An 18,777-nucleotide genomic window follows, 5' to 3' on the forward strand; every position below is an offset into this window, starting at 1 on the left:
AATGAGATTTTGTTTAAGTTGTTATTCTCTTTTGCTTTGCTTTTCCTGGAGAGACATGCACATTCACACTAAACTACTGTGTCCTGACACCATTGTCACTGGACAAGAGTAAGGAGTGCAAGACTGTGAGAAATAACATTTGAAGTGCTGAACCTACGGACCCACCCTCAAATCTCAGGCATCAATGTCTGTCTCAGAGTCCCAGATCAAAGCTCACTTGATTCCACATAATCAGGTATTAAAAGGAAAATCCAAGATTACTTAAAATATAGAGTAAGAGATGAATAAAGGCAGATTGTAGGCAGTTGGGTCCCATGTTACCTGGAAGCTATGTCTTCTTCCCCTTCTCTATATTATATAGACAAGAGATCCAACTACTATGTTTCTGAGGCATATTATTATTTTTTATTATGGTCAATGATACCTAATTATTAAGGTCCACAAAGAAGATACAGGGTAGTACATTCTGAGTACATATTGGGGGATTCTGATTTTGTTAGATAACTGATTTATTTGCAAATGATGACATTCTCTCCATCAACATAATCCTGATACCAATGTGATTGATGCTTTGGTGCTAATGGCCAGTTATAAGTTGCCTTCTTCCAAATAGCAGCTTAAAAGAATATTAAAATGCAAGAGCTATAGGTCCCAAATTATATTTTAAAGTATCCCTTGTAGAGTGGGTTAAAACCATTTCCCCAATTTAATACCATTTGGTTTCTAAGGAAATATCACATAAATTTCTTTTATCTGCCATACTAAAATGCATGCTGTTGGTAATAGTTTGTAAGTAAGTGAGAATATAGATAAGTCATATGAAATAACAAATGCCACCACATTGTTACAATCACAGTTCCTAAGAGAAGAGATGTAGATGGCATTGTGTAGGACAAATAAAAATATAATTCTTTCTCCATCTTCTAACTTCTGTGATTGAAGTTTGAATGAACAGACATTTTATATAGTACTTCACAAACATATAGAAACATTGTAACTACAATAATCAACTATAATAGATTAGCAAAAATGATAACAGATTGGACCATTATCTCAGACTATAGCTTTGAATATATACTTAGATTATAACGTATGAAAAATGTAGCTGACATCCTGTCAGTGACAGATAAGAAATCTCTGGCACGTTCTTCATCGTGACATTTATGGCAATGTAAATGGATACTTCTTCTCTAAGTAAAATCATATAAACTAATACAGAATTTGTGATTCTTCTGACAAATTGAGATATATAAATACAATACTTCTCTCCAGGCCTACCACTAGTAATGAGGTGGATTTCCAGTGATGCTTTTCAAATATGCTTCCCATAGATATTCTTAAGTATAGAGAGAATAAATATGTGTTTGTAATTGCTTAGACAAATCTTTACAAAAAGTGAGAGAAATAGATTGGATATTCCTGGAAGTCCCTTTCAGCCTTATGGTTACAAAACTCATTGTTCATCACCAACATGTTTACTGATTTAATATACCATAATAAGTTCTAAATTACTGAAGACATAATAAACAACAACAGCGAGCTTGTTCTCTCCCCATGCTCCAGTGCTACAAAGAGCCCATCAACATTGCTAAGGCATTTTCTAATATAAGCATGAGGATCGCGGTGCTCCCAGTCTGCTCTGCTCATACTGACTATAAACCTCCTCATTGTCCAGAGACACAGGTCCACAGAAGAGGGGGTCAGGCAAAGGTTTGGAGGTCAAGGTCTACTTCCTGTCTTCTCCACAGAAAGAGTGTTGCACTCGTGCCCTTATAAACGCCCAGGGCAAAAAAATAATTCAAATTATAAAAGATCATGATTATAACAAATAGTTGCATATCTACAAATGCCTTCTAGCCACACAAATAGAAAATTTAAAAACATTAAATAAGCCTCATAGACTACATTGGAAATTAGTAAATATATTCCTTAACTGAGTTACGTCATAACCAAACCATAACGCAGCCAAAATCCCTGAACAGAAAAGAATATTGCATTCAGTTAGACATAAGTTATCAATGAGTAGGAAAATGACCTCTCCAAGGTTTCAAGGAAACAAATGCTTCCAGTTTATTAACCTCAATAGAAACTTAGATTTTTATATTTGATCCCAAGCAGGAAAACTCTGGACACATGATGCTCCTAATTTTAGTGTGAGCCAGTAATATTTTCATGCAGTATTGATTAATGAGAACAGGTCTTCATTTGAGCAGGACATGCGATGGAATCCTGTCTGTAACTATAATGATTACTAGTTCTGAAGATTATAGCTACTTCAGCATTCATGAAAGTGTTTCACTGAATTTAAAAGCCATATCAATCAAACTGCAGAACAATTTTTTAAAACCTCAAAGCCATAAAATACAGAGGTTTCCTGGCTTTGTGTTGTGCAAGAAGAAACAACATTCTTGGCAAAATGTCCTGACACTTCTTTGTCACTAATGCCAGTATCCAGGAATTTGCTCTCAAGAATAGCATCCGGCTCTTAGGAGGCATCAACTGGGGAAAAGAAAGGGGGTAACTAACATGTCATTTAGTTGAGTGCTGTTTATTAGAATACAGTTTAGTGTTGCAAAAGCTACCTCTATAAGTGCTAAATTGAAAAGGGTCCAGTGTAGCAAAGCATCTCATTTTAACTGATATTTGTTAGAAGGTGGCAAAAAGACCTTTCTTTAATCTTGGTTACAGATATATCTGGTGTTTGGAAATTCCATTTCCTCTGGATTCCATGCTACATTAATTAAATCTAAAAGATATATTTACTAAGCAGACATATAATGCTTTCTTGGTATCTGAAATCCTTGGTTATATGTATTCTCAGTCCAAGCACTGATTTCTCTAAATAAGGGAAACTATGTTAGATTAATAGGTTAGTATTATATAATATACTAACAATACAGAAGCAGATTCTGAAAATCTAATAATGTTGTGTGAAATGTAGTTATCTAGAAGAGATATGTATAAAAATAGGTAATACCCCTAAAATATTTTGCCGAGTTACAATTCTTCCAGTTGGGAAGTTTACCACACTGCCATGATACATGTATGAAATGTCTGTTCAGAAAAAGAAACTTAGAAAATATTCCTCACCCACCAACTCACTAAATGTAGGAATATATAATCAAAACTGGCTCTCAAAAGTGGTACAAATATATAGGGAGAGATACTTGTATGTGTGATAAACAAGAAAACGTGGAATCCATTTATTGGTTAGTTCTGAAAGGGGACCCACACTTCTAATTAAAATATATGTAAATATATATGACCAAAAACACTCATATGAATGGACACATCTGATTTCCCTCATCCTCCGGCTTTTTATTGACAGCGGTCACCTCCACCTTTTAGTAGGATTATTGCCTAACATAATACAGAAATTTTGCTGCTTGTTCTCAGCAAAGCAATGAAAGAGACACAATCTCTTTCCACCGCCGCTGTGGTGACCCATGTTCTGGGCTTGTGCTTTTTGGAGGAGTCTTTGTTCTGTAGCAGGTCTCAGAGGCTTGTCTCCCGGAGGAACATGGTGCCGATGTTGTAGGAAACCTTTTTTATTCTCGACGAAGAAAGAGAAGGCTTTGGTGGCTTTGGACCAGTCCTTACCTCCAGGAAATAGCAGATCCCAGGAATTTCCTTTGGAAAATTGTCTGGAAGCTCTTCACGAGACCGTGGAATGAATGTGAAACTTTCTTCCCGTTTTAATAATCTAAGAAAAAAATACAGAGCACATGAATGAAGTAGGCCAGGGAAATGTAAATACGTGGACAGAAATTTTAAAGGCTGAGGAAGCCTATCTCTGACTGCTCATGGTGACATCTCTATTTCTTTGTATAGATGTGGCCTTCATCAGATTCCATATGCTAGGAAATGTTATAACCCAGAAAAGATCCCTTCATGTAATTAAAAAAAAAACAAAAACTCAAAGCTAAGTGTGGTACTACCTGAAAATATTTGTTCAAGATTGATTTCTTTCTAAACAGCATTCCTTGAAAATATTTGTTCAAATGTTATTGTTTTCCCTACACAAAGGTCCGAGGAAACTGCATAATACAGGTTTTATTTGAAGCATGCAGGATTTACGTTCTCTGTTTTTAAAACTTGCCCAAATTCTAGTGCACTCCTTTTATGTTTGGTAAACCATGTGCTTTAAATGTGTGTCCTGTATGTAAAAAACATTAATCAAGTATTTAACTTTGTAGAACAACATTTCATGACTCCCAATGTCTCTGATACCTGTTTGCTGATTTCTAGCCAAGCATGAAATGCTTGGTAGAGTTTGATTTCTACCAAACTCGATAGCATTATCGGTTAAACAGCTTGATTCTTCTCTTCCAGTCACACATAAAGACTCTTCTTCAAAACACTAACACTGGAATAAATTTATTCTTTAAACTTGTCCAGTTTCATGTAATGTTCAGTTTGATACTTGTATCTGAAAGTGTGGACCAACAATTCAATTTAACTCAACAGCTCTTTATAGACTATTTCTTATTGCCCAAGAAGAACCTCCTAGACACTTCTGTGAATATAAGGAGTAGAACACATGTAAAAAGCTCACAGTTTTGTCAACAGATACAGAAACAGAATAAAAGAGTTTTTAAAAACCCTCAATAAATGAACAAAACACAGAGTAATTTAAAAGTATAGAACAGAATAGGCTAGATACCATCAGAAAAGTAGACACGAAAATTGCAGAAGTCTAGAAGAAAAAATGTATTTGCAGTGGGAGGACCATAGAGCCTTCATGGACTAGATCTTATTTAAAGGCATGTACAGTTTCACCAAGTGGATAAGGAAAATGATGTAACCAAAGGGTTAGACACAAGAATAATGTAAAGTTTCTAACCATATGATGACATTACCCAGTGAGGTCAGAATGAGGGTTAAGACTGGGACAGCAGGTTAGGAAAAAGTTTTAAAGCCCTAAACTAAGAGTTTGGACTTTATTTGGAAAGCACCTTGGATCCAAACCCATTATCTTTTTCTTAAAAACAACCCATCCTCCTAACACAGATTCATGTTAGCAGCAGCTCCAAGTTATGCTGTGTAGGAGGCAGGTTGGGGCAAAAGAACCAATGAGCACAAGCACAATAAAGGATGTGTGAACATACAAGAACATTGCACAGTCAATTATGAGACTCTCTAAGGAGAAGAAAATATTCCTTCTCAAATGCTATTAATAGATAGAAAATATTACCTAAAACAACAGTTTGTAGTACTAATAAGGTATAATATGAGCAGTCCATATTTAATTTGAAAAACCAGAGCTATAGTATTTTGATTGTTAAAGGATATAATGGCAGTTTAAAAAAAACACAAAATGATTATATTCATTTGGTATATAAAAAACAAGGTTCCTTCTAACATTTCAAAATTCTTTGAAAAACCTTATCCCATTTTATTCACATAACATAGTTGTTTGTAAAAGCTAAAAGTGCAAACTATGCATCCAACAAAGGTCTAATATGCAGCATCTATGAGAAACATAAATTTACAAGAAAAAAACACAACCCCATTAAAAAGTGAGCAGAGGACATAAACAGGCATTTCTGGAAAGAAGACATACATGAAGCCAACAAGCATATGAAAGACACTGATCATTAGATAAATGCAAATCAAAACCACAATGAGATACCATTTAACACCAGTCAGAACGGCTATTATTAAAAAGTCAAGGGCCAGGCATGGTGGCTCACGCCTGTAATCCCAGCATTTGTGGAGGCTCATGAAGTGGGTGGCTCACGAGGTCAGGAGTTCGAGACCAGCCTGGCCAACATGGTGAAACCCTAGCTCTACTAAAAATACAAATAAGCCAGGCATGTTGGAGTGCCCCTGTAAATCCCAGCTACTTAGGAGGCTGAGACAGGAGAATCACTTGAACTGGGAGGTGGAGCTTGCAGTGAGCCGACATCATGCCACTGCTCTATAGCCTGGGTGACAGAGTGAGACTCAGTCTCAAAAAAAAAAAAAAAAAAACACAGATGCTGGTGAGGTTTTGGAGAAAAAAGGAACATGTATACACAGTTGGTGGGACTGTAAATTAATTCAGCCATTGTGGAAGACAGTGTGGAGATTCCTCAAAGACCTAAAGACAGAAATACCATTTGATCCAACAATCCCATTACTGGGAATATACCCAGAGGAATATAAATCATTCCTTTATAAAGACACATTCATGTGTATGTTCACTGCAGCATTATTCACAATAGCAAAGACATGGAATCAACCTAAATGTCCATCAGTGGCAGACAGGATAAAGAAAATGTGGTAAATACACACTATGGAATACTATGCAGCCATTAAAAAAGAATGAGATGTCATTTCCAGCAACATGGATGGAGCTGGAGGCCATTATCATTAGCAAACTAATGCAGGAACAGAAAACCAAATACTGTATGTTCTCATTTATAAGTGGGAGCTAAATGATGAGACTACATGGATGCATAGACAAGAACAACACACACTGGGGCCTTTTGGAGGGTGGATGGTGATGGATGGGAGGAGGGAGAGATTCAGGAAAATAACTAATGGGTAGTAGTCTTAATACCTGGGTGATAAAATAATCTGTACAACAAACCCCCATACATGCACAGGTATGTAACAAACCTGTACTTGTACCCCTGAACTTAAAAGTTGAAAAATGCTAATCTCCACAAAATTTATAGAGGGTGAAAGTGAGTTCAGAGTAAGTTATACTGATTTGCTCAAGGAAACAACAAGACAGTAGTGACAATGGAACTGGAACCTAGACCTGTAAACACAGTCAAGTTTAGCCCAACAATAAATAACCAGACTAAGTAAGATAGCTCTCCATCATAAAACAACCAAACTGAGATATCATTAATGACAATAAGAATGGAAGTCATCAGTAGTGTTTACTTTCTTTTCATTTTCTTTTTTTTTTTTTTCTGGCCTAAAATACATCTTTATTATTATAATTTCTTTTCATTTTCACAAATGCCAATTCTCTTTACTATTGATATATAATCAGTCACTTCAGAAATAAATTGTAAAAAGCCCTATACAGTAGTGTAATTTAGCAGTGAATTCCACAACAATTTTGCTAAGCTCAAATAGAACAGTCATCATTGTGTAATATGTGAGTGTCAATCATTGATGTCAATCAATCAACAAACTTTTTAGTGGTTATGACATTATAAATAGCCCTCTGAATGGAGGCAAGTAAGTGGGGATTCGCAGAATAAGTTAATATAACTAAAATGACAAGAAATGCTCATTGAAACAAATTAGCAATAAAATGATACAACATCTGATACAATCTAATGGAAGAAATTTTACAGGAGAAAGGGAGAGGTGGTAACTATGGACTTAAGTACAAAAGTTAAGAACCAAATATAGCCATAATTCAGTCTTTCCACAAAGTTTCCTTAAAGCCCATAATCAACAGTTAGGACTCCAAATGAGCTACATTCCCTTCTCCCTGTCTTTTAAGTCCTCAAATGTATCTTTTACAGTTTGTTTGCCTCACCAAGATCTTTGTTTTGCTATAATTGAGATTTTCAACCCCAAACAAAAATGGGGTGATGTCCATGAAAGTACTTGTAAATGACTGAAAGAAGATGGTACCAGCTGCTTCAGATGTCAGAACTTTTAAATAATTCACTGCACGTTGGCTGGGAGGAAACTTTTCACAATGAATTCATCTCTTGACATTTTAAATAGATGTCATATACTGTGCTAGAAATTACAGAGACAACAGCTTTTATGAAATTGTATTTCCTTTTCCCAGTGAACATTTTGGTATCCATAAACTAAATACAGTATTAAATTTCAATAATAAAAGTGAGAACACATAAGGATAAATTGATTCAAGTTCCTATGATATCCAGTATTTATTACAGCAGACTTTGTAGATAAGAATATTGAAGTGCAATGTTCAGTTGAATTCCAATAGGACAATCTTTATGACTTGCTGGAGGGTTTGTGGAGGAGGTCAGGGGAATCATTTCACACAGCGTGCCTGATGATGATATGAGTCATGGTGCTGAGTAAGCAATCAAATGTATACAAGGATTAGGAATTATTTAGAACCTGATCATCCCAAAGCCTCGGATCCCCTCTGAAATGCTTTATTAAGTCCAAGTCCCTGGGTTAGCCCTAAAGCTCTACCTAACAATCCATTTCTTTGGCACCTCAGGGCTGATATGGAAGCTTAGATTCTATATAAATCTAAATTAATCCCCAGCTGGTTGTTATACACTCTGGGAGTTTTGGCTACATGTTTAATAAGCATTTGGAAATCACACAAATCCTAGTTTACCTGCCTGTCACCCTTTCTCTGCTCAACAGTTTTTTCTATAAATTGTTTTTCAAAATAAAAATCCACTGCTGCTTTGCATCAATGGATGGCTCCCAAGCATGTGCAGGAAACTTGATTCCATGGAGGTCCATGGAGCTTCTCCATCACAGCTGCAGAAACGAAGCTGGTCTCTGACTCTCTCACCTCTTGTTTGCATGCTCATTTCCCCCCAGTTTTCACCATGCTCTGTGCTCTGTCCTACATCCTACCTTGGGAAAGGGTCTGACAGTTATACTGAAGTACAAATGATCTAAATCTAGTTCAAATTTTAACACAAGAATTAAAAAGGGTCTGTGAGTTCAGCAGTCAACTGGTCAACAGGTAATCATTAAGTGCCTTCTGTGACCTAGGCCTGAACCAATACTTTCTTACCTCTCATCATAATATGTATGGGACAGGAGAAGACTGAGAGGGAAACAAGAGAGAATTTTGAGTTTTGCTGAAAATGTCTTTCCATAAAGTGATTATTTTTATTTGCTAAATTGCCCCATGGAGAACCCCATGGACAGAATAAACCTTGCTGAAATGAATAGATCCAGTTCCAGTCTTTAATAGTGGCAGACTAGTATATATAGCTCTCTGATACCTGCACATTTGAAATAATTGTGTGAAATTGGAAAATATTTTGTTTGTTTCAACAGCTGGAAAGATCTGTGTAACGTGCAGAGCTATAACAAAGCGACATTCTCAGAATGCTGTCTACCAGAGGGTAATCACAAACTTGTCTACTCACTATCCAGCTACTGCTCACCAAGGGATACTTGAAGGGCAAGGGAAGAGGCAGTAGAATCTGACGCATCTTGTAGAGGGTAGAAAAGATACCAGGACAGTGACCTTTTAAAGACTTTAGATGTCGGAAATGTCTTTAGTTCATTCTTCTCTCAACTTGATTGGTTTAATTAGGCATTAAATTCTTGTTTAGAATTCATTTTCTCCTCAGTATTTGGCTGTTAAAAAGTAAGATATCATTCTGTTTTTTAAACCTCTGCATGTTAATTTTCTTCTAGTCTTTCTTATTGTCGTCGTCGTCATCGTCATCATCATCATCATCATCCTCATCTTTCTATCTCTGGTATTGTGAAAATTAATAATAATATGACTAAGTGCATCTTTTTTATTTGGCACAATGACAATTAGTGAATCCTTTTGAAGCTTTTGATGAAGCAAACTATGTCTTTCAGTTCTAGGAATTTTTAAAAAGTTATTTAATAATTTCGTATGCCTTGTTTTATATGTTTTCTTTTTATGCATTTTGGCTTAGTCAGACATTGGACCTGGTAAATTAATCCTCTAATTTGTTTTCCTTTTTCTCAAATTATTCCCTCATTTTAAAACATTCTGTTTTCTGGAAGATTGCATCCAACATTATTTTCCAACACGTAAATAATTTTAAAATTTCAGATATCTCATTTTAATTTCCACTCTTGTGGTATGATTGTTTATGTTTTCTTGTGTTCTTACTATTTTAAATTTATGAGAATATTCATCTTTTTATAGTTTTCTTTAATTCTCTCTATTGTCTCTTTTTCCTCTAGATATTCATTGACTAGATTTTGTTGTTTGCTTTTTTGTTTTGGTCTCTCTTTTTCATGTCAAGGCATTCAACATATTACTAATGTCTGTAAATATCTTTCTATTTAAGTGTAAGTCATTACGACATGGTTAGAAGGTTTGTGTGTAGCAAAATATTGTTAAATTGTAGGTTTCCCCTGACCATTTCATTAGGGTTCCCAAATATCAATATATTTACTGTTTTTCCTTTGGTCCAGTTTGTCCAAGTAACAATATTCCAGTCATTCCTATGGTATTACACCTGGCTTCCTGCATTCTGGAAGTTGAATTTAGGAAATAACCTGAGAATCACACTGTTATGAATGTAGACTTTTATTTAATCCTCCCGTAGTTACCTTCCTAAATTTAGAATTCCTCTGGTTCAATGTCTCAGGAGAACAAACCTCTTATATTCTTCTAGAGTTAGCTGTGCCCTCAAATTTGTCCTCCCTTTATTTATTAGTAATAAAGTTCTACAAAAGTACATGGCTACCTAGCTTGAAACTACATTTCCCAATTTCCCTAGCTACTACGGTTCTGAGTAATTATTAGTTTCCTAAAATAAGATTGACCTGACAAAGTTTTGAATGGCAGAAGTGAAGTAGATTCCATTTCCCTTGGCAACTGACCATTAACAGTGACTACTGATGTTGGAGTTTTGCAGAAGCAGGCTCCAGTTTCTAGCTTCGTAAGTGTCAAGAAAATGACCCAGTACCGGTGACATGTTAGTGTAACATCTAACTTCATGATCACAGGAATGCATATTTAGGCATCCATTTTTTAGTTTCCTGATGTACAAAGGCTAGTTTCCTGATGTACAAAGGCTGTGGCCATGGCTCCTGACCTAGACTATTCCAGTTCCCACGGTGAGCACAGGGGTAGGAGCTTGTGTACCTGGCCAGTTCTATATTTTATGGGTATCATTTCAAGATATCCAGCTTAGAACCTGATTTTTATCTCTTCTCATGATTCTGTAAGCATATTGTTCTCTGTATATCTTCCTACTTAAAATACCCTAGAGTGTTTTCTACCCTTGTACTTTTTCTGGAGTCTATTTTGGTCATATTTTGGATCTTTTAGACTATCCTTCTAATTAGGTTCTCTGTGTGTATGCGCGCATATGCATGTGTGCATGTAAACAGGCTGATATTTAGATTCAGAGTGAATATACTTGCTTCTTACCCACTCCTTCTTCTGTAGGAGCTGAGACTTCAGCTTTCTTTTAGACAGTAAGCCAAATACCACTCAGGCATACACTTTCCACCTTCCTCTTCCATTTCTAAATCCTCTTCCAGTCTTTGTGTGTTTGTATGTGTATATGTCATTTTGTTCCAACATAATGGGAGAGAGGAAGGTGGAAAGTGTATACCTGAGTGATATCTGGAAGTCATTTTGTTGTTGTTTCAAAAAAGATTAATTATTAACTTCAGAAAAGGATAATGATAAACTCAGGGGCTCGATTTGCTTAATTAGAAATTTCTCTTGTTACAAATTATTCACCTGAATATCTTTTTTTGCTAAGGAATGCATTCGGATTTTTTTGGGTGTAGAAGGATGACAGTTCTCAAAATGAAAATAAAAAACATTGAGACACATTATGTTTTCCTATTTATCTTCTTCTTTCTACTTGAATGGAAGAAAAGAAGGAACTCTGTCCTGTATTTCTGCTTTGTGCTTCCCTGCTCCAAGATGCAGTCTGAAGATAGGTCCAATGAAACTAGTTATTGAGTTAGCTAGACAGCCTGAAATCCCTTGAAATGCAATGATTCATTCCCTGGAAATACACCTTTCCAAATAAGGAAAGTAAGAATCTAGCTCACGATGAAATAAAACAGAAAAAGGATCCCACCAAATGTTTATGCATTTTAAGGTTGCAAACATTTTTACTTGCAGATGTTGAAGTAATTTTATAATTTGAGGCAATCTGTGGGATCTAAAATTCAGGCTAATAAGTTCTCCAAAAGGGATAGTCTTCCTGTACGTCCCCTGGAAATGATAAGGCAGAGAGTCTCAGAGGCACTTCAGTGACACCCCTGCACATTTTTTCTGCAGTCCACTCTGGAGTAAGTACTGATGGCAAAGTGTGCTTGACTATAGGTTTCATACTCTGCATATCTGGCACCTGCTAGAGAGTGTACATCTTCTGGGATGTTCCTATTTGAGTGGCAAAACTAATGCCCTTTACATTCTTAAATTTTAGGATGCTAAAGATCATTCTACCACATTGACTTCTCTGGACCCTGTCAATTTTGACCTTTAACAGCCTAAAAACTCCATTTCTAGTAAATGTCAAGGAATTTAAAATTTCAAACATTCATGCAAAAGTTTACTATGTCTATAGACAGAACTTTAAAAAGAGATAGTGAGAGGTTAGAAAAGATAACTATAACCAGTTCTTGTAAGTTAAATAATCTCCTCACATTTTTCACTTCTCTGACCAAAAGTCTTTCTTAAAAACGAGTTCATCATTGTGCTGGTCTTTCTGTATAAAAGATAAAGAAGTGGAAAGAAGAAAATATGCACAATTATTTCAAAAAAGAAATATTAGTTGATTTCATTACTTCAAAATTAGTACCAAATTAGATTCCTAGACTTAAGAATTCTATGTCCTCTATTTTCTGTATTAGTCAACCAATTAGAAATAGAGTTAGCCTAAATGTATTCTAAGGAGATTATGCAGAATTGTAATAACCTCAGCCCCCAAGAAGGCAAATCAACCTAGGAAAATATTTGGAAGCTAAAAAAAGGGCATACTTTTTTCCTTTAAGAGTTCAGCCTGGCCGGGTGCCGTGGCTCAAGCCTGTAATCCCAGCACTTTGGGAGGCCGAGACGGGCGGATCACGAGGTCAGGAGATCGAGACCATCCTGGCTAACACGGTGAAACCCCGTCTCTACTAAAAAATACAAAAATCTAGCCGGGCGAGGTGGCGGGCGCCTGTAGTCCCAGCTACTCGGGAGGCTGAGGCAGGAGAATGGCGTAAACCTGGGAGGCGGAGCTTGCAGTGAGCTGAGATCTGGCCACTGCACTCCAGCCTGGGCGACAGAGCGAGACTCCATCTCAAAAAAAAAAAAAAAAAGAGTTCAGCCGACTTCTTATATGAACAATGTTTTATAGAAAATATTCCTTGCATATTCCACTAAAATTAATGCTTCTCAGAAATGCTTATTTTTGTAGAAAGAAATGATGAGAGAGAAGAGGTATAGGTAGGCTCAGTAAATCTGATCTCTTACGTTTGAGAGTTTTTCTTTCCCCCATACAGGTTAGACAGAGACAAATTAGTTGATGGCATTAGTTAAGTCACTTAAATTCTCTGGTTTCTTAATTTCCTTGTGGAAAAAGAAAGGTTTTACTCTAATTTATTTCAAAGATTAGTTACAGCTCTAACATTTAGTGAAGCTTGAGAATTTATATAGTATTCAGTTTATAGAGGATCATACAAAGCAGCATGATCAAACATGTTAGTTTTAGAGTTGCAAATCTGAAAAATTTTCAAGTAAGATCTCCAGAGGAAACACTGTCGTGTTGGCCAATATCACAAAAACTGATTAGAAAGCAATTTTGATTTAGTAATAGGTGACTAATGCATGAGAATCTTTGCACTTTAATAAGAGCCACAGAAAGGATTCTTAACATAGCATTTAGAGCAATCAGATTTTTCCTGATGCACAGTGTTACACACAAAACAACAGTGGGAAGAACTGACTGCTAAAAGATTAAGGCCCAATTAAGACTGGTTTCAATTCTCGAGTTTAAAAATGAATACTCCAAACATACTGTATTTTAATAAATATTAAAATGTATTTAAATAATACAATTCATGATCAGTTTTTCGGAAGGCAGACTGCCTTGTTTTGAGGGGATTTGAAACAGACATATTTCCTTAATATAACATAGTACCATATACAAACAAACAATATAATATAAAATTTTGCTATTTTCTTCAAAAAACAATGTACACACAATTGAAAAAAGGAGAAATTTAAAACGATATAGAGGCTTGATTACATGCTAAACCTAAAAGTAAGAACTTTAAAGTTAAAAATATATTCATAAGGCATTAATTCTGAAAGTGAGTAAATATGGCTTTCCAATTTCAAGGCACAAATAATATTAACCATACAATATATAGAATGGCTATGTGTTTTTGCCCAGTCAGCCCTGTCAATTATTTCTTTAAAGTTTTTTCATGTCTTCTATACCTCTATTCCCACGATCATGGCCTTAGTTCATTACTGTACCTTTGGCCTGGAACAATGCTGTTACCTCTTATCTTATGGTCATTTCACCTCTAGGTGTTCCCTGCTCCACTTCCTGTAGAAGCTTTTCTTTGATCATGTTGTTTCCAGGCTCAAAAACATTCAGTGGGTCTCTAATAGTATATAAGATCCTCTGTTATGTAAGTTGAAAAATAAATTCTCAGCTTTCACCTTTCACTGAATGTTAGATCTTTTTTTATTTTTATTTTTATTTTTATTTTTATTTCTTAGAGACAGGGTCTCAACTCTTGTTGAAGCTGGAGTGCGGTGGTGTGATCATGGCTCCTAGAAGCCTCCATCTCCTAGGCTTACATGATCCCCCTGCCTCAGCATCTTGAGCAACTGAGACTTTAGGCACATGCACCGTATCTGGGTAATTTTTTTTTTTTTTTAAATTTTAGTAGAGAACAAGGTCTCACTGTGTTGCCCAGACTGGTCTCAAACTCCTGAACTCAAGTGAGCCTCTCCCTTTGGCCTCTCAAAATGCTAAGATTGCAGGAATGAGCCACTGTGCCTGGTTTGGATATCAGAACTATAATAATTTTTTAAATAAGCATTTTTTTGGAATGATGTTAGATTTATAGAAGAATTGCAAAGATATATAGTATAATTCTGCAAGAAGTGAGTTCTCTTATAGTCTTTACTCAATGTCATCTAATGTTAACATTCCACTTAACCTGGGTACTTTTGTCAAAACTAAGAAATTAACAATGGTATATAACTATTAAGTAAATTGTGGACTTTATTCAGATTTCACTGATTTCCTATTAATGCTACTTTTTCTGTTCCAGGATTTAGTATAAAATATTTTTAGAATGATCTAGACCTAACCTAGTTTATAATTTATAAGTAAATGAAAGATGAGATCATTTATGTGGCTTATCCAGGGTCATAAACTAATTAGTGGCAGAACAGGAATATGAAATTCACATTCTTTTATTTGGCCATTTATTTAACCTGTCAGTAGTGGTTCTTAATATTTTCTGAATCATGGTCCACTTTGAAATCGGATGAGAATATTAAAAAAAAAAAAAACTCTCTCCAGAAACAAGCACATGAGTATGTGTAGAAAATGCTGCATAAACACAATAATCATAAGGCTTAAATGTAACAGCAAAACCCCCCAAAACCTCAACAGTAATACTTTTATCTATATTCCACCTTGGATTTTAAGTCAGATATTACTTGAATTGTTTCCACAGCCAAACATGTTTAACACTTACTTTTCTAAAGAACTTGGCCTTTTTAGCTAAACTGTGGATATGTAAAAGAAACTTCAGAAAGGATTATTAAACCTGTGTTAATTACAAAATAAATATTGACCTCCAGGCCACTAGAAATGGTGCCATTTTTAATGGAGAAAGGGAAAGGAGAATGTAAGGAGTGACTTTTTCTTTTGCTTTAAATCATGCTTAATTATCTTAGTAACTAATTTCTACTTTATAGTATTTTAGATAATGCGTAAAATTTACTTAAGTTTGGCATTATTTGTAAATGTTATTATGACCAATGAAACAGTATTTACACTTCAAGGAAATTTTTTTGGTGTGTGAAATTAACAGATGTCTCCCATATAAATAGGAATTATCAATATGAATACCAGATTAATGCCTTTAAATTCTGAATCCTAGAACTAGGTAATTAACTTTTTAGCATTGCCATCATGAGAAGAGAGAACCACCAAGCTTTCCCTTTATACTAGTTAGGAATGGGACCTAAAGAAAAACAGCAAAACTTTACTTCTAGATTTAATCTTATGCCTAAATTATACAAGCCAAACCTATGCCAAATAATAAACTAAATCATAAAGAAAAATATGTCTAAATTGCCAGGCTACAGGAAAACTACTAGATAGGAATTTCTTGAAGTTTCTTTGGATCTTTCCCCACATTAAGCATCCATAGGAAGAAAAGTAAATATTTATAACATAGTATGTCACCCTTGTATAATAATTATATTGACAAAGGAACAGAAGCAGAGTTTCTAGCTAGTGTTTTTGACTAGTATTACCGATTATTAAACTATATCCAAGGTACAGTTTGATGAAATAAAACTATAAGCAAGGAATGTCATCATTCTTCAATTATTCCATTCATCTTTCTCTGAATTTACCAGAAAGACGCATTCCTCCAAATTGTTTATAAAGTAAATTCCTAAAAGCAAACCTATATTCCCAGTAAATTATTATATGCATTTGATAAATGCTTACACAAAATGTTTTTTAGCCTCACAGAGGCAACAGACAATGTTCTTGGTCACTCGGCAGCTTCCACTTGCCACAAGTTTGTCCCATCTACTCATGTTCATTTCAGATCTAGAGATACTGATATAGTTAGAAATACAGACACTCCAAATAACCATTTTAGAAAGAATATCCTTCCTTTTTATTATCCTGAGTATAAAAACTCCAGAAAAGCAAAAGTTCAACCTGAGGGCATTATATCTACAAAGAGAAAAATGAATCTCCCTTGCTCTAATTCCACTTTGCTCCCCACTGCTCTCTTCACCATTTTCTTGCAGAAGAAATCCTCTCATTGAGGCCAGTAATATTCAGAAATTAATGGGTTTTTTTAAAAAATAAAATTTGTGCTCATAAATATAGAGAGTGGAATTGTGGATATTAAAGGCTAGGGAAGGGTAAGAGGGGAGGAGACGATGTAGAGAGGTTAACAGATACAAAATTTCAGCTAGATAGGAGGAATAAATTCTGGTGTTCTGCAGAACTTAGGGGGAATAGGGTTAATGATAATTCATTGTGTACTTTCAGAAAGCTAGAAGAGCAGAATTTGAATGTTCCTCACACAAAGAAATGATAAATATTTGAGGTGATAGATATGCTAATTCTCCTGACTTGATCATTATGCATTGTAAACACTTATCAAAATGTTACTCTGTATCCTATAAACATGTACTATAATGTGTCAACTAAAATTTTTATTTTTATTTTATTTTATTTTTTGAGGCGGAGTCTCGCTCTGTCGCCCGGACTGGAGTGCAGTGGCCGGATCTCAGCTCACTGCAAGCTCCGCCTCCCGGGTTTACGCCATTCTCCTGCCTCAGCCTCCCGAGTAGCTGGGACTACAGGCGCCCGCCACCTCGCCCGGCTAACTAAAATTTTTAAAAAGTAATTATTATTTTTTTACATGTTATTTCAAGTAGTTATCAACCCAGTGGGACAGCTTGGTCACGGATAAGATCTCAGGCTTTGGAGTAGGGCACCTTTGGGTTTGAATTATGACTCCCGCACTTATTTAGCTCAATGTTCTTAGTGACTTATTTAACCTAAGTTTCAGATTTTCCCATCTGAAAAACAAAGATAATCACAATTCAGAACTCACACTCTTGCTGTAACGATTAAATGATAATATAAATAAATTATAAGTAATCCAATAAATGTTTGCTGTCACTATAATGAAATAGTGGAGCTAAAAGATGCATGAGAGCTCATCTAGGTCATCAAATAGCTTAACCAATATTAGATGCAGTTCTCTTAATACCTAGGGTAGGAATTATGCACTATATTAAACTCTTACACAAAAATGTGGTCAGTGCAATTTTAAACTTGGTGCTAGAGGTCTAAAGATAAATATAAGTTCTTGAGTTTTGTAAGAGATGATATGTGGGTATCTATGTCTGAGGGCAGGTTATGCAGTGAGAGGACTGTAGTCATCTTTATAAAAACTACTTATTTCTCAGGATAGCTTCTTAGTCTTCTCAAGCCAAGGGCTCTACTGCTTTTTAAATATAGAAATATAACTTAGTCTGGTACTAGATTCCTGTCTTCAGGAATCTATATCTTAAGTCCCAGTAAAAATCCTTTACAAGCCAGAGGTCTCATTTGTGAAAGTTCTTTTTCCTCCCCAGATTTTGCTTACATAATTTATACGTTGTTGTTTTTTTAAAGTCCTCAAAGAGAGGTATGTAGAAGTAATATTGGGGCTATATTTCCAGGCAGGTTTTAGCATTTAAATTTTCCCTTGTTGTAGGAAGAATAATCCCCACCTCCCAAGATGTCCATATCCCGATCCCTGAAAAATGTGAATATGTTAGGTCTCACGGTGTGATGGTTAATATTGAGTGTCAACTTGACTGAATTGAAGGATGCAAAGTATTGTTCTTGGATGTGTCTGTGAGGGTGTTGCCAAAGGAGATTCACATTTGAGTCAGTGGACTGGGAAAGGCAGACCCACCGTCAAGCTGGGTGGACACAATCTAGTCTATTCCAGCACAGCCAGAATAAAAACAGGCAGAAGAACATGGAGAGATTAGACTAGTTTAGTCTTCTGACCTTCATCTTTCTCTCATGCTGGATGCTTCCTGCCCTTGAACATTGGACTCCAAGTTCTTTGGCTTTGGGACTCAGACTGTCTCCTTGCTGTTCAGCTTACAGATGCCCTATTGTGGGTCTTCACCTTGTGATCCTGTGAGTCAACACTTCATAATAAACTCCCCTTTATACATACATCTATCCTATTAGTTCTGTCCCTCTAGAGAACCCTAATACACACGGCAATGATGAATTAAGGGTGCAGATGGAATTAAGATTGCTAATCAGATGACATTAAAATAGAGAAATTACCATGGATTATCCAGTGGGTCTGACATAATCACAAGAGTCCTTAAAAGTAGAAGAGGGATGAAGAGTCAGGAAA

General features: G+C 35.6%; 1 protein-coding gene across 1 annotated transcript in view; it reads right to left on the reverse strand.

The window, feature by feature from the left end:
* Positions 1-382: 382 nt before the first annotated feature.
* Positions 383-18,777, reverse strand: part of GUCY1A2 (guanylate cyclase 1 soluble subunit alpha 2) — a 327,273-nt gene continuing 308,878 nt past the window's right edge. Inside the window, exon 8 of the mRNA XM_033205254.1 lies at positions 383-3,703. Coding sequence (XP_033061145.1) covers positions 3,496-3,703 — 208 coding nt within the window. The 3' untranslated portion in view covers positions 383-3,495. The remainder of the gene's footprint in view (positions 3,704-18,777) is intronic.

This window comes from Trachypithecus francoisi, unplaced genomic scaffold (genome assembly GCF_009764315.1).
Source record: "Trachypithecus francoisi isolate TF-2019V2 unplaced genomic scaffold, Tfra_2.0 Lachesis_group8, whole genome shotgun sequence".
In the NCBI taxonomy this organism is placed as follows: Eukaryota; Metazoa; Chordata; class Mammalia; order Primates; family Cercopithecidae; genus Trachypithecus; species Trachypithecus francoisi.